This window comes from Psammomys obesus, unplaced genomic scaffold (assembly GCF_907164565.1).
Source record: "Psammomys obesus unplaced genomic scaffold, mPsaObe1.curated_primary_1811, whole genome shotgun sequence".
In the NCBI taxonomy this organism is placed as follows: domain Eukaryota; kingdom Metazoa; phylum Chordata; class Mammalia; order Rodentia; family Muridae; genus Psammomys; species Psammomys obesus.
The window spans coordinates 10,262,761-10,286,280 of record NW_026596244.1 but is presented as its reverse complement, the minus strand read 5'-3'; the positions used below and the strand labels follow the sequence as shown (position 1 = coordinate 10,286,280).

The following is a 23,520-nucleotide window of genomic DNA, read 5'->3' as shown; positions in this document are numbered from 1 at the left end:
CCCACATTGGCCAGAAGAGGGCACCTGATCCATTGGCGCTAGAGTCTCAGAATCCGTGAAGCCCCGTGTGGGTGCTGGGATCTGACCTCTGGCCTTCTGATAGAGCAGTACTCATCTTGACCGTCTGCTGAATTTATCATGGCAGGGTAACAAGCACCCACGCCTCACTGCAGCCGTGTTTCTCTGTGCTCTCAGGATTCTTCTTCCAGTTGTCCAGCCCCTAGCTAAGGATCCTCCCCCAACAATTTGTAAACAGTTAATTATTATTTGACAATTTTGTGCATTATTTCGTACACCCTGGTCACACCACCCAACCCTTTCATGTCCATCTCTACCAATACCCCACTCCTTCTCACAAGTCTCCATCTCACTCTCGTATCTTCCTGTTTTGCTTTGTTTTATGACCCACTACATTTAACCAAGACTGCCCAAGAGGTCATGGGTATAAGCAAGTACCTACATCATTGAGGACACTGCTGCCCTCTCCCTTAGCAACCTAAACTTCCAGTAACTCATAACTCTCCTGGAGAGCCAGACCGCTAGGACTCCCTTCTTCGTCATGACTGAATGCTGACAGGTTCCGTCTGGAAAAGGTAACATGGCTCCTGTGGGCTCAGGAGTGCACTGTGCAGGCCTCACGGCCATCCTCCCTGTCCGGCGGCCCTCACATCCATTCTGCCCCCTCTCCTATGATGCTCCTCCAGCTGTGGAAGCAGTGACAGGTTCTCACAGCACCTCAGTAGCTTGAACAGCCACAAACGTGCACATTAGCCGCTCGTGGCTGCTACACGCAGATTCTTTGAACAGGGCTGAAGACACAGCTAGTCGGATGGTAGGAAGCTAACAGTGTAGGTCGTCAATGTGCCCATTTAGCCAAACAGAAGTGGCGGCTTCGCCTGTGTCTAGGGGTTCAGACCACAGCACTAGGTGTGAGCGTGAGCTGAGAAGTAAGTCATCCAGTTCCAAAGGTGGCGCAAAAGAGTAGAAAATGGCTTATGCACAATTTCATATTACTAAAACATTAACATCTTTAAACTAAATATAAGTTTACGGTGCGTGCCTTAAAGTGATACTGTGGAAAATGAAACTACATATTTTGGATACTATAAATTTTTCATTATTTTCTACGAGTGAACTTTTGTCTTCCTAGTTTTGAAATTGTTTATTATGACAAATTTACTATGGAAAGATAATACATAGGAGTAGGTGGTTTTGTTATGGACAGGCTATCAAATAGAAACTCGGTGTACATTTTCCTGTATCTGTCATTTTGAAGTAAAGCACCTGGTTTTCCCAGATTGGCTTAAGATCCTTGCTTACATACAACATGTTTCTTCGGGAACAGATTAACAAGCCGCTCTTCAGGGTACGCTTCTACCACTCAGGAAAAAAGAATGAGACCAGTGGGGCTTCCTCATAAAGAGAGTTCAAAGGGATTTCTTTCTTTTGCACTCCTTAATTTTAGTGAATTACCAAATATTTGGGCCTATCCTAAGTGCTAAATTTGGAGAACTCAGCCTTTCTGAAGATTTTCCGGAACTTTCCAGGAAGGGTCTTCCTCTATTTAGAGACTGGATAGTCTCTCATGATTTATACAAGATGCAAATAAACTCATCATATCCTTTTCTTCTTTGAGCCTTTGAGTAATTCTCATTACTCACTGAAGGAATCCAGTGTCTGAGGTTTAAGACCACAGACATTACTTCTCCCACCATCCTCTTCATCTCTAGTTTCTCTTACACATACAGTTAAGCTTGACCTCTGTAGGATCTCTCATTTTTCAGGTTCTCTCTGAGGTTTGGCAATGCTCTCTTCCCTTCACCTGGAACATGGCTCTGGCTCCCATTCACACAGTAAAGTCGGCCTATCCTGCAGGTCCCATTGCTTCTTCCAGGAAGATTCCACTCTTCTGTCTAAACGCTGCCCTACTTGTGATGGGGTCGCTGGCTTTTCTCGGGCCTTCAAAGCCTCAGTCCTGGCACTGCACCGTCATTTCCTGTTTCTTCCACTGGAATGTAAACCACAAGAGGCCAGAGACCCTGCAGAGTAGCTCAGTGGATGAAGCCGGCATCAGAGGGACAAATCAACAGCTTAAAAACAAAAAGCACAGTCCCTGTGAGGAAGAAAACACTGAATGAGCAGACCAAACAGCAACTCGGGCTATAATGATTTCATCAAGGACCATCCATTTGAAGAGAAGCTTTTAGAGATTTTTCAAGAAAAATATAGCTCCCATATTAAAGGAATTAAAAGAGTTTATTCTGAGCCAAAAATGAGTGACTGTGGCCTGGGAAGATGAATTCAGATTGTGCAATATGATTGTGTGTTACATCATGGCTGAGGTTATGCTAACGTTATAGTCACAAGTCAAGGCATGGGCAGAGCATAGTGAGGGCAATTACACTACAGGCTTGAGGTGTTGGCTGATGATGTGATTCACTCTTGGCTTGTGGGAATTAGTGGACAGCGAAGACTGCATTTGGGAGGTTTTTTCTGATGGCCACAAAGATGTTAGGTCAGAGTGGGCAAAACGAAGGCTGTTCAAGCATTAAAGATAACTCAAGGTATTGTGGCCCCAGACCTGCCCCTACAGTTCCAGAGCTCTAATTGGTCAGTCAGCCTTTTAAATTTTCAAAGTATCTTTTTTTTTTTTTTTTCTTGAAAATTTCACTTGATAGCAATGAGGTTGAAATTGACACAGCGCGCAGTTTCCTTCTAGGTAGACAAGGTAAATTTATGTTTTTAATTAGGTTTACATTACTGTGTCTATACATTTAAATACATTGCTATATCTGCACATTAAATATGCTTCGGTATTTCTACATGTCAACCTTGATAGTGCCACCTAAATACCTCAGAGGACAGGAACTGAAGTTAAAGCTCACGGCAGGCTTCGACTGAGCACATTTATCTCTTTCATCATGTCAAAGAGGATCTGAGGGTCTTTTCTTCCTCACTCGTTCTGAATATATTATCAAGAATGGTTTTCTAACATACACACAAACCTACAGAGACAGACACACGTGTACAAACACACACAGAGACAAGCCTACAGTCACATGCATGCAAACACCTGCGCACGCACGCACACCCACGGTAGATACCGTGAAATAGCTTTTAAGTGCTTCTGAGGACCACCAGCGGTGTGTATTAGGCAATCATCGCCCTGCAGGAATTGGTTAGTTCTAGATCCCCACTGACTTACCTAGTGTGAGGACACCAACATGTGGGGCACATGCAAAAGCACATGTGTGGTGCCTGGGGTCACTTTTAAGGAGCCGGCTTTCTCTTTCCGCCTTCTTCCTTCTGGAAAGTCACACTCAGATCATCACGCCTGCTGACAAACGCTTTCACGTACCGAGCTGTCCGATCAGCCTAATTCTGGACTATTAGTAATGTTTTACAAATTGGTCCTCTCATTGGGATAATACCTCTGTTCCTTTACAGAAATGGTATATCCAAGGCCGCACAGTAAAGATGGCATCTGTAATTTAGTCCTAGTACATTTTGCCATTTCCTTTGACAATTTGGTTTAAATGGTTGATGGTACTTCTCCTGTCAGTTGAGAACCTTTGCTCTCCATCACCAGATTCATGACATTGTACAAGTTCTCTTGGGCTTCTGTATTCTACGTTTAAAACTTTGCACTAGGGTAACTTTGAAAACCAGATTTCCCAATGAACACAGTAATAAAATATAAGAAATACTTCTGGAAGAACTTTGACATTTGTCTGTAGGGATTGCAAAATTTGCAACTTATTTTCGTTAAGTCTGTGACACTATCAGCGTGGAGGCTTGTAAAAGGAAATTTTATTCACTTACTGTAATTGTTGTCTTGAAGGCTTATCACCTCTCTCTGCTAACCTAGGCCTAGCCCTGGAAGCTTCTAACCTCAGTACAATCTAGCCTAGGCCTATGTTTTCAGCCTCTGAGACTGTCTTCTTACTCAGCTCACCCTTTCTTTTTCTTACTGTCTGGCTGATTCAACTCAGCTGTTCTTGCTCAAACTCCTCTCCCAGCTAATTTTTCAATCTGGCTTTTCTCTCAGCTCTTGAATTGCCCTGCTTGGACTCAAACTAACTCCAGCAATCCGCTCTAATCTCGGGCTCGTTCTCATTCTCTGGCTCATTCTGTCTTCACCTGAGTTCTTTCTCTGCAACCTGCCTCTCTATTACTGTCCTGGTAAGAACTGCCTCCTCTCTCTCTTCGTTGCCTGTTAATTAGCTTCTCTTTGCTCTTTTCATGAGAGTTGGGCATATCTTATTCTGTCAAATCTTTCTCTGATTCCTCACTGTTTCTGCCGCATAATTAGACATCTCTTTCAAACATGGGTGCTTCCTTCTACAAATTAACTTTACCTTCATTGTTTGGGACTAAAGGCATGTACCACCATACCTAAGCTTTTCTTTACCTGAAATTTGCTCTGAACCAAGCTGGCCTTGAACTCAGATATGCTTGCCCCTGTCTCCTGGGTTAAAGGTTTATTCCAGACAGATCACACAGAGCTAGAAGGTCTTTGGATGTGATCTCTTGCCAGAGCAGCCATGTTCTGAACTAAAATTCCTCTACAGGGGCTGTTGATAAAAGTCATCTTCAGAGTTTATTCTTTAGTTGATTTAGTAATTGAAAACATAAACAAAAATGTGAAGAATTAAAATATTTTTATTGTGATTGTTAGATTTATATGTACTTAACTGGAAGGACTAAAGCTATATTTTAGCATTTTTTTCTCTATTTGGCACTTTCATATTCTTATATGAAGCATGCATAAATTTCTATCTGGAGCTTAATGAACAAAGTGAAGCAGCCCTGTGCGTGCATGTTTCACTAGCTCCCTGAGAATATCACTGGTAAAGACTGCCGAGCCGGCGGTGTTTCCACCGCCGGCTGCTCTGCATGATGATGGAGAATATTTTCCAGAGGTCACTGAAACAGTATCTGCTGTCCCTCTTCTGCCTGGCCTCAATCAGGAGATGCAGTTCTCCTTAATTTGAATAGGGATTGGCTTTGGCAATCATTTGACCAACAGATGATGGCAAAGGTGACATTGTGAAACATCTTAGGCCATAGCATAAGAAGTCTTTATGTGCCTTCTCTGGTATCACAGAACAAAATAAGATGTTACCTTATGGATCTGGACTCCTAATGTGAGATGTTCAAGCCACACAGACTGTACAGAGGTAGTCAGAACAAAAGCCTGCCTTATTCCCTTGCAGGGAATTCCCTTGCAGAGGCCTGGCCATATAGCTGGCTGTTTCAGGGATTCACTGCAGAAAAATCATCCTGTCTATGTGCTCATGACTCTAGTACAGGAGTTTTCCCACTCAGCCCAGAGAACCATCAAAAATAACAACATATCAGCATTTCAATCAATTCTTGTTGGTTGTTTGCTATACCACAAGAACAATTGCAACATTGTATTAATTATTCCTTCTAGATTTTTTTCTGTTAGTATGTGTGTGTGTGTGCACTTGTGCACTGAGTCCTTGGTGAGATAATATACCCTTTGGCAGTGGGACCTAAATAAGGCTAAAGCCGGACTATGCGTTCATTGCCCATGATGCTTCATTGCTATCTTATCTGTGCTTTATGGCCCTAGAAATTTTACAGACAAAATCAGCAGCAAAGGCTGCCGGGTTGACTTGAAAAACACAGAGGAAAATGCTATTTCAGAAACTAGTTACGATTTTTATTTATGAGCTTATTTCTTTATCCATAAGGACCTCATATAAAAACTTAAATATTCTTTCATTCTTGGCTGGAGAGCCGGCTCTCTTAGCTGGGTTTGCGCAGTTTCAGTCACTTCCTCCCTTCATTTTCATCCTCCTGTTCCTTCTCCCGCACACACGCAGCCTGCAGGGGGATTGTCTCCAGCTATGCTTGGCTCTGATTTGGGCTTATAAAACACAGGCCACCAGCAGCAACCTGGCATTCACAGCAGATCCAATTTCAAATTCTCAAATGTTTATGCAACGGGCTATTTTGGGAAATACTAGGATTTTCCTGAACAGCTGTAAAACCCTAATACTTCCCTAAATTATTTATATTTTGTAGAAAAATGCACTAGACATTTATTTCAACTTTTGAATTTTAAAAGAAACATATAAACTCAATTTGAACAACCTGCAATTAAAATATAACTTAACTTTTATTTAAAACAGAAAAATAAACAAAAAACTTCAGAAGGAAGAGAAATATGTTAAAATTGAAAGATTCTTCTCTGAATAACTGGTTGCATTGTTTCACTAAATAGAGATTAGTTGTTAAGTTTAGAATTATCTGGGTGGATTCTGTTTTTAACATGAGTTTTAAATCACAGAAATATGTGAAATATTTACATAGGTGCATTTTGTTCTTTGTACCTTAAATGAAGATGTTTCTTTGGAGAAGGTGATATGGTAATTAACAACATTTTTTTTTAATGGTTTTTTGAGACAGAGTTTCTCTGTGTAGCCCTGGCTGCCCTGAAACTAGCTCTGTAGACCAGGCTGGCTTTGAACTCACAGAGACCCATCTGCCTCTGCCTTCTGAGCGCTGGGACTGAAGGCACTACCACCACCCAGCTAATACTTCAGTTTTTAAGTGATTTCTGTTTAAATCATTTTAATGGCTCTGATAAATTTCCCTTGAAAATAGAACTTTCCATTTTTTCTTTTTGCTTTTTTATGATTTATTTCTTTTTAATCTTTATGTGGAAGTGTGAATTCTTTCATGTATGTCTGTATAACATACATATCCAGTGTTCAGGAAAGCCAGAGGAGGACACTGGCTCCCCTTTAAGGGGAGTGACAGGCAGTTGTGAGCTGCTGGGTGGATGCTGGGAACTGAACCTGGGTCCTGGCAAGAGAAGCAAGCGCTCAGAACACAGCCCACTCCACGGACTCCTTTTAGAAACACTAAATCTTTTCATTTTTTTTGAAAGAGCAGATCCCAAAAGGAAAGGGGGAAGTGAAGAACCAGCCTGCCTCCATCTTAGGTTGAAAGTTCTTTTATAGTAAAGACAAGATATGTTCATTCCTGTTTATGACTAACCCTCTGTTTCTCAGGGATGGGGCTATGACCCACCTGTATCCTTAACTACAAATCTCCATCTCTCTCTCTTTTTGTTTCTGTCTTTCTTTCTTGCTTGCTTTCTTGCTTTATTTCTTAAAATTTATTTATTTATTCACTTTATAGCCCTATGGCAGCCCCCTCCCTTCTCTCCTCCCACTTCCACCCTCCCACCCTCTTCCTTGTTTCCCTTCTCCTCAGAAAAGGGGAGCTCCCACCACCACCCACCTTTCCAGAAATAACAACCACGTCTTTGTTTCAAAAGCTGTTTATAACCACCTTGCAAACCTGTCTTTTAAAATCCACTTGGAAACCCCCAACCCCTGAACTCCAAAAGCTTTGTCTGTCTCACACCCACTGTTGGCCTCTCCACCTCACCTTAGGGAGAGGTAGTCCCTGTACACACACACACACACACACACACACACACACAAAGTTTGCTTTATTTAACTGCTTGCTTCAGTTAATTTGACCATGATGATTTGGGTTGGTGATCTTCCCTCCTAATCTTTGTGTCTAATAGAAGTTCCTTGTTCCTGCCACTTTTGTGTTTTCCATCACTTTAGGGGCAGACTTACTGTTGTTTCCTTGTTGCTGGTTTAAATTTTTTCTTCTCCAACTTCCAGAATAACCTGTTCCTCATTAACCTCCACAAGGGGTTTTTCAGGGTCTGCAACTCACATTGAATGTGGTTGATGTTGGGCCTGCCTCTCAGAGGTGTGAATGAAGACAATGCTGAGGGGTGGGGGAGGAGGCTTGGTAAGAGCATCTTTTTTTTTTTCCTTTTTTTTTTCTTTCCCAGCATTGAATCTTAGAGGACCACCCACACAAACAGCCTCTTCTCTCACCCTCCATGGTCAGGATTAAGAATTATGAAGACAAAGCAATCGCAAAAACAGAGTTTGTCTTAAAGTGCTCCAATCTTTACTGCTACTTTGCTGTGCCCAATTTACAAGTTTTTGATTAACTGTACGACGAGATGCAAAGAAAGGAGGGCTTGGATTTATGCATATCCTGTCTCTATTATTATGTATGAGCTTATTCTTGGTCTGCTGGTATATTGCAAAAAGAAAATGTGAATTATTTTGAAATAGCCCAGAATCTTCAAACATACGGAACTTAAACTGATTTCTCACAGAAGCATGGTTTCCTACAACTGCAGATTACACTCCACCTGGAGCTGCAGCACTTCTCCAGGGAAACAGGACTCAGTTTTCCTTCTTCTAGAAAGCACAAACTCCAGGAGCCTAGTCCCCTGGACTGACGGTTGCAGAATCCCTGCACAGAAGAAAAAAAAAAGTGCATTCATTCTCTTTGTGGCAGAGGGAGCACAGAAAGATTTCAGCACAATTAGAAATATAATGAAAACCTCAGACTAAATCTTAGGGACTGGAACAAAACCATCACCACGAATATTTGAGGTTGCTTCATGGTTTCCTGGAAGTTGTGCAGGCGGAAGCATGTGTGTTTACATTTTCCCACAGCTTTTGGCCTTTTAGACACATGTGCGCACTCCTTGTGACTGGCCATGCAGCTGTTCTCTCTCTGTTCTTGCCTCCGTGGATATATTTAGAAGTAAAACGATTCCAGTTTTGTGATGAAGGTTTTATTGCCCAGAATGTATCAATATAGCAATGTTTGTGAACTGTCAGGTCTGTTTAGTGCTATCAAATGTGAATAGCTTTTCTCTTGGCCACGCTAAGGGTCCTCATTTGTGGTTTCCTGAGGTTACTGTAGCAACAGTTATTCAGATATGAAGACTGCCGTTTATTAGTGATATAATTGAAGTGAAAATAATTTAAATTTAATCATAAGCCAATTCCTTTGAAGAGACAGGCTGTGGCAATCGTTTGAATTTCGACAGAGAAAACCTGAGATAGGAAAGCTCTAACTGAAGGAATCCCAAGGGTGTATTTTCTGCTGGGCACTATCTAAAGAAAATCAATATTACATTAAGTGGTAAATCTTTTATGCTCCAACAAAGCACTCCGCTTCTCCATTTAATTAATAGCAAATTCAATAGGACAGCAAATCTCTGGAGAGTTGGTTACCACAAAAAGCCTTGAGCCTTGAACACCATCACTCACTGTTTGTGGTAACCCACGTGCCGTTAGGGCTCCGTCTGAGCAATGCTGTGTTTCCAGCACTCAGACCGTAATACTTTCCACACCTGTGCACAAATTCAAACGATTGCACCTGCAGAAAGGGCACTGTCTTTGATGACTCATCCATCCTGGACCAAGCCCAGTGCCAGACCTGCTGTAATGTCAAGGCGAAGACATGGTGCCTTTGTCTCTGCCAAGGCTTCAGCTTGGCTGCTTGTAGGAATGTACAAAGGACCATGAAGCAAAATGGAAGTTGACAGTATGCAAGTGACGTGGGTGACTGACTAGGGAAAAGTTTTAAATTTTGTTTAGAAAAAAATGAAAAAACACAGTATTAAACCACCTACTTAAGGTGGTTTTCGTTCATATGAAGGAACACAACGCAGAACTTGGACTGTAATATGGATGAAAAATATCCTTTTGCACCCACAAACTCAGTTGTGGAAAATGGAGATAAAGGCAAAACTCTTGACAGTGCACTTTCTTCTCAAGAGATTCTTCTCTCCCAATATTTTCACACCTAAAGATCTTCAGGGGTCTAAGGACCCTGCAGAGACGCTTCCAGGTCCTCCCTTCATGGGGAAGCGTTGCCACAGAAACGGTTTGTTACAGGAAGAACCCCTTGTCAGATTCAACTTAAGACACAGAGATGTGGAGTTGTGGCGGGAGGTTCCGGGCCCTGTGGTCCTGCCGGGAGACTGCCTGGTAGCTTTTACACCGCAACAGCGGCCCCTAGAGGCAATCTGGACGAAGGTTTTGGTTTTGTTTTTTTAAATACTAGCTTGATTTGAATTTTACAGGAGTTGTTAGAGGGAAGAAAACAGGATTCACTGCAGACGCAGGCACACAGAGTGACACTGGGTTTACACACCCACGGAAACTGTCTGCTTTCATCACTGGCTGGGTGTAGTTCGTGAGACATGTTATCAGCTAAATGCTATTGTGTGGGACTGGCTGAAAAATGTCGCTTTCAACATTGCTAGTATCAGCCGGGGTAGAGTGTCAATCTGTGTTTAGGAGATGCTGAAAAAAAAAAAAATTGCATGTTCAGGGCGACAAAGCTACAAATAAATAAAGACGTTTACTGGCTGTTAATTTCCCAACTCTTTAGCCTGAAATGGTAATTTTGCTGCTTTGCCATCGGCTCTTAGGTTGATTAAGGGACTGCTGATGAACAGGGAATTAAACACGTTTGCTTTCTAAAAGCACATCTTTAGTTTAAGAAAAGCATTAAAGGAATATGCTTCTCTCTCACTATCCTTGACATGTTGATATTTTATTAAATTCAGTTAGGGATTTATAGCGTGGACAGAGGGATGTGGATGATTTAAATATCTTCTACTGTGTGTTTGCCCTGTTTCCCTCTTAAGTGTGCTCTTAGTTCGGATGGTTGCTATTTATTTATCATTTCTTGAAATGTAGCGTTACTAATTACGTAATTAGACTAAATGCATACTTCTTCTCAGTTGTTCTGTTCTCTTCGTTCTCTCTGTGGTACTTACCGTGCCGCTACCTAAGGTTCCCGTGAAGGATATCCGTGTTAAAGTTTACTCTAGTGATCTGCCCAGCAAACCCAGGTTTAAACCTCGTTTCCGCTCCTGGCAGTGCTGAGTCCTCATAGGAGTTTCTGGTCTTCCTTTCTCACTACAGAACCTCGATGCCCTGCACGACCACCTCGCCACCATCTACCCAGGCATGCGCGCACCTTCGTTCAGGTGCACGGATGCAGAAAAAGGCAAAGGGCTCATTCTGCACTACTACTCGGAAAGAGAGGGCCTTCAGGACATCGTTATCGGGATTATCAAGACTGTCGCTCAGCAGATACACGGCACTGAGATCGACATGAAGGTAATGGCCACCAGCCAAGAGGTTTCTGATGGCAAGTGGCAATCAGAACATTTGAAATGCCGCCACAGTGATTGCTGCTCATGGGCTGCATGAACAGCACCTGTGAGCCAAATGGTGCAACCCAGCAGGCTTCTCTATTCGGCCTTTGAGTGAGTGATGCTGGGCCGTTTTCCCTTGCAAAATATTATCTTTATATGTTGCTTACGGCAAGAGGAAACTCGGTTACTTTCTATGAAAACATTCCAGCTGTGGACGGAGAGGGGCACCCATCTGACTCAGTTACAGTTTCCACATGCAAGCTATCAGATTGTGGATAGTGAAATGTAGAGAATATATTAAATTAGCTGACCTTACAGATTACTTTTTCTATGTGAATTCTTTTGTCTTTCCTGGAATATACCTAGAACATTTTTTTTGGTCAGTTTGTGTTTACGTTCTTTCTTTCTTTCTTTCTTTCTTTCTTTCTTTCTTTCTTTCTTTCTTCCTTTCTTTCTTCTTTCCCTTCCTTCCTTCCTTCCTTCCTTCCTTCCTTCCTTCCTTCCTTCCTTCCTTCCTTCCTCCCTTCCTTCCTTCCTTCCTTCCTTCCTTCCTTCCTTCCTTCCTTCCTTCCTTCCTTCAAATCATGTTGTACTGGTGAACATAGCCAAACCAGCTCTGTTCTATTGATGCTATTGATGACACCCTTTGCTATTTTTGAATGGTGATTTCAGGGTACCAATACAGAGACCATGCAATGAAGAAAATTGACATTTTTCTTTTTCTGGCTTCTGCAGCTTCTTCTGGTCAGCTGCATTTTTTGTGCGTCTCATATTGGTCCTCAAGTGCAGTGTGACTGTAGGTTCGCTGTACTGATGTGCCTGTTCTTGGGCCTATCCCAGTAGGCCAAGAGGGTACTCTCTTCTTAGTCCTCCCAAAAGGCTGTATGTGTGTTCTTGGGGAATTCATACCAGAATGAAAATGATTATGTATTAATCATAATGGGAGATAGTTATGCTGGTAGAATGCTTGCCTTCTGTACAAAAGGCCCTGGACTCCTTCAGCGTGGTACAAACTGACCACAGTGGCCCAAGGCCGTGATCTCAGTACTTGGAGATGAGCCCGAGGATCTGAAGTTCAGATCTTCTCAGCCACCTAGCTGACCGTAAGCTTGCCTAACGGAATCTTGCCTAAAATACACAAGACCATATAGCCAAAGAATGCCTTCACATCGCACAGATCCAGAACTATCTAGAAAGATTTTTCAGCTTTGAAAAAAAAAAGATTTATTTATTATTTATACAGTATGCTGTCTGCATGTATGCCTACACGCCAGAAGAGGGCACCAGATCTCATTATCAGCTTTACATATGTGCAGCGTTTGTGTGTATTTTAACTTTTCTAATTTTCTAAGCACAATGTTCATAAGCAGCCCCTCATATTGACATATTACAACTAAGCTGAAATACCAGCAGTCAACCACGTTTTCTCTCACTGACATCTAGGTTATTCAGCAAAGAAACGAAGAATGTGATCATACTCAATTTTTAATTGAGGAAAAGGAATCGAAAGAAGAGGATTTTTATGAAGATCTGGACAGGTTTGAAGAGAATGGAACCCAGGAATCGCGTATCAGCCCGTACACCTTCTGCAAAGCATTTCCTTTCCACATAATATTTGACCGGGACCTCTTGGTCACCCAGTGCGGCAATGCCATTTACAGAGCGCTCCCCCAGGTAAAAAGCACAGCAGCACCCGCTTGGGGCCTGACCCTGTTACAGGCTCCGCCCCTTTCTTAACCTCTGACGACAAGGCAGGCTGTATCCCACACATTTATAAGCCAGATGTATTTGGAAATACTGAAAATGTCCTTAGGACTTATTTGTTTTTTCTTCCACCGCTTACATGGAGAGGAGGAAGTTATATGAGAACTGTAGACTTGCTTTGTGAGGAAATGGGGGACCTTGCTAACAGCAGTCAGCTCTCATTCATGTTTTTGTTCATTGAATAAATATTCACTGCCTAGCTGCCTTCCAAAAAATAGTTATCAAAATCAGCTGCTGACAAGGGGAAGAAGAAACACTCAAGGTGGAAAACATACACGTGAACATGGGCAGAGTGATGGAGCATTGGAGGGCCACAGAGGGTTTGCAGCTACATCTGACTAGCATTCCCAGGGACCGTCAGAAAACTTCCTGTGTACTTACTCTCTCCTATCCCACGTTAGGATTTGTCCACGGCATGTGTGGGTCTGGAGGTGCCTTTTGCTTTGATTCAGGGCTGGAATACGAAGGTCTTGGGTAAAGCGATGGTTGAGAAGCAGAGGGTGTGTCCTCATGTGGCTCTTCCTCGTGGCTGCTTCCCTGCCCTGACACAGGGAACCTTCAGATACTGAGGACCCTTCAGTGCAGTTACTTGCTGCATCATAAGGAGCTGCTGTGTGTTCTTACTTCTACTAATGTTATCTCCCTTTTTATGAATTTAAACAAAGTATTTGCTGCTGTTTTGACATTCCATTTCAGCCACAGGCATCTAGCACATAATGCTGCAGCTTAGGAGATAAATTTTCTTCTTTCTCTTAAAATGATTATTTTATTTGTATCAGCTTATATTTACATGTTAGTCACCTAAATTTATGTTAGGTTTCCTGTTCCTGTAAGTATTTGATGTTTACTTAATCACTTGGTTGCAAATAGCACAATTTGAGGCCACATTCAGGGTAAATTTCTCACACAATACTTTTGATTTTTTTTCACTTATGTATTGTATTGATCTGGCTTAATTTCAAGATAAATATCTAATCATAATGTCATTCTCAAGCAACTGAGTGTTCTTTGCTTTTTTTCTGTATTTTAGCTCCAGCCTGGGAACTGCAGCCTCCTGTCTGTCTTCTCTCTGGTCCGCCCTCATATTGACATCAGTTTCCACGGGATTCTTTCACACATCAATACAGTTTTTGTACTGAGAAGCAAGGTAATCAAGACTCCCTTCAGCTGAATGTAAGCAAGACATGCTATCAATCGACAGTAGTGGAGAACGGAAATCATCTATGAGCATTGTGTGTGATATGGTGATATAAGAAAATAAAACACAGCTTTCAAGAGAGGGATGTTTGGCAGGAGGCATGGACTCTGTCAGCTGATCAGAATGAGAAAAACAAATTGGGGACAGTGCTTTGTTGGGAACAGCTCAGTCACACATAATAAAGCCAACATCTACTCCCTTGAAGTTACAATGCTTTATTTCCCCTCCTTACAAGAAGTCTTTGATAATGTCACCAAAGCCAGAGATTAATTCTTCTATAAATTGTTTATAATTCTTGCTAACATTTTTTTCAGTAAGGAAGTAAAGGGATTGAAAACTCAGAAACTTATGTGGTTGGTAGTTTAGTTTCCATAGCTCCACAATTATGTTCCTGGGATAATTGTAGTTAGCACAATTTCCACACTTTTTATACTCTGCGCATGACTTTCCAAAGTCACAGCCACTTGTGTTTTTATGTTTGTGACTGACTGCTCTCAGTTGTTCTGTGAATACCCAACTAAGCTTGGCTTAGTTTTGGTACAATTCAACAATGAGTGTTGTGGTCACACTGGAAAATCACGGAAGCTTACAACAAACGCAGGAGCAGTGGCTCGGGGCTGCCATCGTGAGTGCAGAGAAAACCACCAGCCACTGGGCTTCTGACCTGGGGCAACGCCCCTCCAGTTCTATCCTTAGAGTTTACAAAGTGAGGAGTTTGGTTGTTTGGTCCTTCCTGATACTTTGTCAGGCAGGAGAAAGGCAGAAGCCAATCTTTTGTCTTTTCTGTTCAAGGAAGGATTGCTGGATGTTGAGAAACTTGAATGTGAGGATGAACTGACTGGGACAGAGATTAGCTGCTTACGCCTCAAGGGCCAAATGATCTATTTACCGGAGGCAGATAGCATCCTCTTCCTCTGTTCACCAAGGTAACAACTTTTGCCTTAATTGTGATTGATAAAAGTTAAAAACAAGTTCAATGAAACTTCACTAAAAATCTTCAATCAATATGTATTGGTTGTGTATGTAAACTACACGGACAAATACAGCCTCACTTAATCCAATGGTGTATTAGTCCACAATGCTCATTTCTGCTGAAGTATAAGCTGTATTTTCAAAATCTCATTATGTGAATCTTTATAACAAGAGTGATTGCATTGGGCATTTCTAAAATCTCAAAGTCCCACCTACTTTATGACATAGCAGAATCTGTTTCTGAAGTTTTTATGACATTAAATCATAGGATGAGTAATCTGCTAATTCAGTATTTTGTACTTTTGAAAAAAGCATCATGTAAGAGAACAATTATAAGAAAGTATACAGTATAATGACATAAATAAAGAATTTTCTATAGTTAGTAACAATTATAAAAAGATGAATGATTTTTTTTTTTGTTCTGAGCCACTTTAAAGTAAAAATATTTAACTATTTTAATTGGGTTGCACTGTTCAAGGTGTATTATTCAATTGAAATTTATGTTAAAAGTTATATATAATAAAAATCAGAAGAGAAAAGCATGGGTTGTTTTGCTAGCTTTAACACTTTTCTAAAAGATACAGGAGGGTATGGAATATGTATCTATTGAGCAATGGGAGACGGTAACTATGGTGCCTATTATTAGATGATATTTTATACATAATGTTATATAACCGTAATTATGATTTATTTTCTGAGAATTATTTATCATGAAGACAAAAGAGATGAAACAGTGAAAGATAAAGTATCTTTAAAGCTAGTACCATCCAGGGACCCACTGATAACACATGTGCTTTTAGCTCTGCATTTTCCTGACTGGGTGTTAGTAGAACGACGGCCTCACTTTCGGGAGAGTCTCTATCCAGAAACAGAAAGGTTTCTTTGGAGAGAGAATCACAAATTGTAGAATATATGCTTTTATTTTAATATACAGAAATTAGTCCTACAGTGATACATTTACCAAGTACCATGAAATCTATTTAAATGGAAGAAGTTTTGCTTATAAAATAATTCTAAATGATTAATTCAAACTAAGAAAAAGCAATATAGGTTAATTTTTGAGACAGGATGTTGTGGTGCAGGCTAGCCTCCACATAGAAGTATAGACGTGCATAAGAGGGGACACTGGACCCTCTGGTCTCTACCCCTGAAGACTGATAAGAACGCGCATGCACCAGAACACCCAGTTATAAGGTGCTGGGGACTGAATTCAAGACTTTCTTGCATGTCAGGCAAACATTCTAACAAAAGACCTATAAGGAGACCCCTCAGGAACTTTCAGAAAAATAAGCTATGTATAATTTCATCATGTTTCCTACCTCAGTATGAATGATCTTTCACCTAGTATTCATTTCATTCTGATCATTATAATCCTTCTTTTAATTTCCTTTCCACCTCTATTTCCTCCCCCCTCTCTTTGCACATTCCCTTCCTACACTCACAACCTTATTGTTATTCTTTGTTTTGATTTCACGTCTTTTGAGACTCACTGAGTTTAATGAAGATCATCTTTATCACCTATTCATTGTTGAAACTATTCACTAGGGCTTGCCTGGCTCCTTGGTGGGTACATGAATACACACAATGGCTGCCTTTCCCACAGAATCTCTCAGTATCAAGGGGTAGTTCATCAGGGAGAGGTAAGGCTCCTAAGCTCCCCAGCCCATGATTGTTGAAGCTCAGGCTTCTGGAGTCCACTGCCAGCAGCCAAAGCTGCTGCAAGGCCACAGCCACATCGGCAGTGCCATCCCAGCAACACAGTATTTCACAGCCCTCTTCCATGTGGGAGAGGGCTGCCACATTCTTCTAGCTCTTACATTCTTTCTGCCCTCCTCTGTGGATGTTTCTGAGCCTTCTCAGGGATGGTATAAATATTGTCTTTAGGGCTGAACATTCAACTGTCACCCCTTAGCATCTTGAGCAGCTTTGCATCTCTGTAGATACCAACTTTACAGAGAAGGTCTCTGGTTAAGGCTGTGAAGTGGCATGTGTCTGTAGGGATAAACAGACACATTTCATTTAGAAGTCAGCTTGGCTCCGTGACGAATAGTTAAACAACAGTGTTAAGTTCTCCCCCAGGGCCTAAGTGCTACTCTGGAGGAGCGGGCCTCACATCCAATCAGAGAGCAGCCGGTTATTCCTGTCCCAGTTGTGCAGCTCCTTCGTAAGTGAGCAAATCTTGCTTCACAGATCGGTACTGAAGATCACAGAGTTCACAGAGGGATAAGCCCGCTGATGCCTTTTCTCCTCAGCGGTCTATAGACTCCTTCTGGGACTAGAAAGCTACCCAGCAGGAAGCAAGCTTCCAGCCCAGTTGTAGACTGAGTTCTTCACAGCTTTCAAGGCGCGTGGTGGGCTCAGCAACAGGGTTTCAGCAACTAGTTCTTGTGTGCAGCTGAGAAGCGTGTTGAGAGACTGTGGTGAGTGTGTTAAGAGGTTCTACGGCCTTCCTGACCAAGAGTCTGTTACACCTGTCACTGCGGTACCCATTTCACTTTTAAGATTATCCATTTTGTCTTTGCCCATGGGTAGATCTTGTTTGGCCACATTTGGATCTCTGCCATCCTTTTGAGTGGATTTATTTTTACAAGAGGGCTTTAAGATATATATTCATTTTAACAAAATGATTATCGATTCTTGTCTATAATACCCTTGATTATTCTGTGTTTGTACATGGGATTTTTTTTTTTAACTTTACTTTGCTTTGACTTATAAATAGTTCATGGAGAACACACTCATGGGAACCTATTATTAATCCAAAATTCCTTAATATAGTCATAGCCCATACATGTAGTTTTAGAAAAAATTGCTATCCTGAAAAACTAGAAACAATATCTTTACACTTTAAGAATTAATTCAAACCAATAATAAATTTTTAAACATTTAGCTAATTAGTTAAGTTTTTAACCGAACTTTTTATTTACCAGAATTTTAGTGAATCAAGATTATTATAACAAAAGTACAAAAAGATAAGATTTAGCTTACAAAAATTCATAAAATTAAGCAAGGTCAGATAATATATTTTAAAAACGAGAAAAGTCAACCAAGGAAAGTAAGAATAGAGGAGGAAAGGGAAGCCTGAAGAAAGAACAGCATAAAAGCTCTAGGCAAGGAGCCTTTAAAATGCATGCCCGGGGGGTTACTAAACCTCAAACAACCAATCATTGCCTCTTGTAGCTGTCCTAAGTAGTTAGGAGATTCTTAAACTCATAAAGTAAAACAAGGTGGTTTCTCAATAAAAAACAAAATAACAACAACAACAAAACAAAACAAAACAAAATAAAACATCATTATTCCGGACATATGCATGAAGATGAATTTTGTTTCTGTTTTTAATGATAAGGAAAAGCATACTAAGTTTTTAAATGCACCAGCCTTGTGTTACTATCTGAGGTGATTTTCGCGGGGCACTGTTCTGCATTACCTTCCAGGGAAGGGGCCCTCAAAAAGTCCAGCTCAACAGACGTGTGTCTCAAGCTTGCCACTTGCTTATGGGGTTTTTAGATACACAGAAAGCAAAGCAGAGTTAGGTGGGCTTCTCTCGGCCTTTCTTCCTCCGGATCTTTGAGCTGGGAAGGTGGAGAGAGCGCTTGCTGCCTTGCGCCTCTTGCTGTAGGCACAGCTGATGCCAGCTGGTGGACAGGAGGTACAAGTTTTGACTCCTGGCTTTGTGTGCCAGTGTGATGAACCTGGATGACCTGACAAGAAGAGGCCTGTACCTGAGTGACATCCCTCTGCACGACGCCACGCGAGACCTGGTTCTTTTGGGAGAACAGTTCCGGGAGGAGTACAAACTGACGCAGGAGCTGGAAATCCTCACCGACAGGCTGCAGCTCACACTGCGAGCCTTGGAGGATGAAAAGAAAAAGACAGACACGTAAGAACGTGGTGGGAAAGGGGCTGGCTTTAACTCATGGCTTGTTGCCGCTCACTCGTATAATGCTCCAGTTCATATTCCTACAGAAGGGTCCGGGACCTCTCACGTCTCTGAGCAAGCTGAGTCCTGTCTCATATACTCACTAACAGCAGTCCTTTCTTCGTACCTGTAGGATGTCTTCCCCAAGTTCTTGAATGTTCTTTTTCGTTAATTGGTATTGTTTGTAAAAGATGACTTTTTATTTTTGGAGAATCTAAGCTAACTGACGCGTTTCCCATTGGAATTATTACAGCAGCAGAAGATAGAGAGCTACAGCTCACTCAGTGCTTCCTCAGCATTGGTGCAGTGGAAGGCCTGTCTGCAGACACTGGGCACACAAATGAACAACAGTTAGCATTCCTTGTAAACGCCTGTCGTTACTCAGACCAGCTTTGCGCATCCGAAAGCTGTGTCTGCTTGCTTTGAGACCGCAATGCTTCCCCGTGGTCACAGGGCACCTAGTTTAATCTGGCCACGTGGCCTGTAAATGTCATCAGGCACACGCGGATAGGCAACTCAGCGTCTCCCACAGCATGAACACAATGCGGAGGACATGATTTGTCAGTACATGGTGTAGCTTCACTTAGGAAAAGCGACACTCTTTTCTCACATATTTGTATGTATGGTTGTGGCTCCATGTACGCTGTAGTTGTTCTCTGCTTTCTGTTGCTACAAAAACTGCCGAGATAATTCTTTCCTCATGGAGACATGAGGAAGGTTTGGGTTCATGTTTTCAGCGCCTGTTGCTGGCCCTGTTGCTTTAGGTTGTGAAGGGATCAAACACCACAGCAGGGATGCAGGACAGAGGAGGCAGCTCATGCCATGCTGGCTAGGATGCTAAAGGGAAGGATGAGATCTGTGAGTCAGTCCACAGTGTGCCCAAGTGACCCAACCTCCTCCCACTGGGTCTTACCTCTCAAAGGTTCTGCCAGTCTGCAATGGAGCCACATCCTGGGCCTAAGGCTTTAGAAACACGTGGGCCTTTGGGGAATGTCTCAGGTCCATACTATACCAGGAGTAAGCAGACATCAAGTACTACAAAGATGCAGACTTCAAATTATGAAAGTAACCATATATCCCGCATTCCATGCTAAAAATGCTGTTGATTCCCTCTGCTAAATTGTTGGCTGGAGTGTTCACTTCTCTCACTAGTCTACAGTTTAGCCCCTGGGGTTGATACAGTTGCCTCACTTCTGAACCAGAAAATAAGGATCCGTCACTGACCCATTCATTGTTTTGGTTTGCCCAAGGTAGAATGGATTTTCAAAAACTATTTGCACTATTTAGGGGTATTGTGTCTCATTAATTTTCATGACTGATTTTTAGACGGATACATTAGGATTTGATTCTATAGTAGAAACTTTATTGTAAGACACTTTCATCATAAACCATCTAGTTTCATTTAAAGCTCAGCTCTTCTGATCACACTTGGTATTAAGATCTAACTTCTATGTTGCCTGAAATACTTTCTGTTTAGAAGGTAAAATTAATCACTGAAGAAATTCTACCATGCTAGAGAGAAAATAGAGAGTCAGATCTGTTTTTCATATTTGAACTTTGCCCTGTGGCTAAAAGGATACAAAGGCTAGAAATGCGTCCTTTTTTCTTGTTTCTTCAGGCTGTGAGCCCAGAGAGTTTCGCTTTCCTTCTAAACCCTCCAAAATCCCCTCCTACTCAGCAAAAGTCACAATGCCATGGCAGTGGTCTCAGAATTGCCTACATAAATAAAATGTCTGCTCATCTGGACCACTCTTCATCACCACTTTATCATTTTCTTCCACAAAGAAGTGAAGCATAAATAAGACCAGAAAGCAATTCTCCTCTATTTGCTGTGCCTTTCCAATATTTGAGATAAATTTTATTCCTGTAACTGAATGCTCCTCTCATTGCAGTATTTGTACAACATTCTAGATGTTTATACTGGCAATGTCAAACCTGTCACTGTCATCTGGGTGCGGTGACTCCCACCTGTAATCCCAGCACCCAGGGAAGCAGAGGCAGGCAGTTCTGTGAGTTTGAGGCCAGCCTGGTCTACAGAGCAAGTCCAGGACAGCCAAGGCTACACAGACTAATTCTGTCTCAAAAAAACCAAAAGAACTACAACAGAAAAACCAAACCAAAAACCTGTCATTGTCATAAGAATAGGGTAAGAAGCCAGAACTACAAATGAAAACTATAAGGTCCTATTGATGGTCTTTTTTTTTTTTCCTATCTATTTGTTTGTTTGGCTTATTTTGAGTCGGTTTGAAATGGCTTAGGATTGGGTATATATGTGATCACAACAGAAAAATGGTTGGTGTGTTCTTTTCTTTATATGTAGCTAAGGTCTGACACTGGTTTGAAGGGGTGTCTTATTAAAATCCAGCACAATTCCATTGGTGCAATAGAGGGGCAGAGCAGAGTGGTAAAGGTTCCCCAGCATGTCTTACAGAGATTTCACCTCATCTCCGTAGACTGCTGTATTCTGTCCTCCCTCCTTCCGTGGCCAATGAGCTGAGACACAAGCGCCCAGTTCCTGCCAAAAGATACGACAATGTGACTATACTCTTCAGTGGCATTGTGGGCTTCAACGCTTTCTGTAGCAAGCATGCATCCGGAGAAGGGGCAATGAAGATCGTCAATCTCCTCAATGACCTCTACACCAGATTTGACACACTGACGGATTCGCGGAAAAACCCATTTGTCTATAAGGCAAGTCTCATGGGATTCTGTTGTAGTGTAGTACAGGTCAGGGCTTCTGAGAGTCCCCTGCAGAAGCCCATGGTCACTGTACCTGGACTATAGCAGCTTTGCCAGCGTGGTAAGTGTCGCTGTAGGCCACTGGCCTAAATAATTTCCTCATTGTAAAGAAATGGGTTGTTTGATAATTTCATACATGTGGGTAATGCATTTGGGTCATAGTCACACCCGCCCTCTCTTACCTCTCCCCCACCCCACTCTTGCCATCAAGTACCCCTCCCACTTTCATTTCTTTTTTGTTTTGTTTTGACACATCGAGTTCAACCAGGGCTGCCTGCACAGGAATGGGTGTGGAGCTATCCATTGGTGTAGAGACAGCTTAGCAGTAGCTACACCACTGAAGACAATGCTTCTCACTTCCCCAGAAGCAATCTCACACCTATGATTTAATGTTGACTTGCCCCAGCCTTGCCCAGGCCCTGTCAAGGCACCTGAAGCTGCTCTGTGACCCTGAGTACAACAGCCGTGGCATTCCCAGAAGACATAACTTCACAGCCTTCTTCCCCATCATCGGATTTTACATTTTTTTCTGCCCCCTCCTCCCAGATGCCCAGTGAGTCTTGGAGGAGATGGTGCATATGTTTCCTTTGGCGCTGTGCGCTCAGCAGTCATGCTTAGCTTTTTGAACAGCCATAAGTGCTGCGCTAACATAACCACTGCTCACTACAAAAGGAAGCTTCTTTCCTGACCAAGGTTGAGGGCAGCGATTTCAACACTGCATACTCACCTCTTAGGAAACTTTCTTTTCATTGTAACCACATGATGTTTCATGAAGCAGCCAGCCTCTGGCTGACAGGAATCCAGCAGTTTCTGTGCGCTTAGGTTAACGACTCTGTGACATTGTTTGTTACTTTTACTATAAACACAGCATTCATTTTTCTTCTCAGCCAAAGACATTTTTTCCTAAAATACATAAATGCTTTGCACTGTGAGGAAGCCATGGAGCTTTAGAATGTTCCTGGGCTTCGGGTTTACTTTTAGATACCATCAACTTGAAGATAAACATTTACAAGACATCTCTGCCTTTGTTTTAAGTAGAAACAAATATAATATTGGAAAAATGAAGTCAGTGGAATATTGTTTTATAAAGGCAAGAATGTTACTGAGTGTCTCTAGGCTCCCGGGTAGCATAACTTCATAAGGACTCTTTATTTTGTGATGCTTTTCTGAGGCACAGTGCTACACTTGGTGAGCATGTCATAACAGTACAATAGCTTAACCCAGCCTACTTGGCTTACTCTGGAAAAGAAGATGGCATCTGAGGAATGAGGTCATCTCGAGCCTCGATGTGCACGTTCACAGAGACACGTACCAGCATAGCACACATACGCAAAATAGACAAGCCATTACATTTAAAAATGAAAAAATAATTAAATGAAAATTAAAATAACATTGATAGAAGCCGTGATAAATCAATGAACTTCAGTCAACAGCTCCTATATTACTGAACCGCTGTTGCCTGAGGAAGAAGGGAAGTAATAGAATATTCTCCCGAGAGCTGTGCAAGCATGAGGACCTCATTTTGGAAAAGCCAGGATGTACATCTGTAACCTCACAGTTGGGGGAGGCGGAAGCAGACAGGTCCTGGGGGCTACCTGTTCAGTTAGTCCAGCTTAACACCGAGCTCTAAGTTCTGGAAGAGACCCTGCCTCAGAAATAAGGTAGCAGGCTGCAGATGGAGATGTGTCTTTGTGGCAAGGTGCTTGCCTGGTGTGTTTGAGAACCTGGATTCAAATTCAGTCTGCAGAACTACACACACACACACACACACACACACACACACACACACACACACAGAGAGAGAGAGAGAGAGACAGAGAGACAGAGAGGCAGAGAGAGGTTTCATCAAGCTGCAGCTTCTATGTGCCGAAGCAAGCATACTACCCACAC

At 42.0% G+C, this 23,520-nt stretch overlaps 1 protein-coding gene across 1 annotated transcript in view; it reads left to right on the top strand.

The window, feature by feature from the left end:
* Positions 1-23,520, top strand: part of Gucy1b1 (guanylate cyclase 1 soluble subunit beta 1) — a 45,430-nt gene that overhangs the window by 17,543 nt on the left and 4,367 nt on the right. Inside the window, exons 5-10 of the mRNA XM_055596688.1 lie at positions 10,806-11,003; positions 12,485-12,715; positions 13,836-13,952; positions 14,796-14,929; positions 18,655-18,852; positions 21,345-21,582. Coding sequence (XP_055452663.1) covers positions 10,806-11,003; positions 12,485-12,715; positions 13,836-13,952; positions 14,796-14,929; positions 18,655-18,852; positions 21,345-21,582 — 1,116 coding nt within the window. The remainder of the gene's footprint in view (positions 1-10,805; positions 11,004-12,484; positions 12,716-13,835; positions 13,953-14,795; positions 14,930-18,654; positions 18,853-21,344; positions 21,583-23,520) is intronic.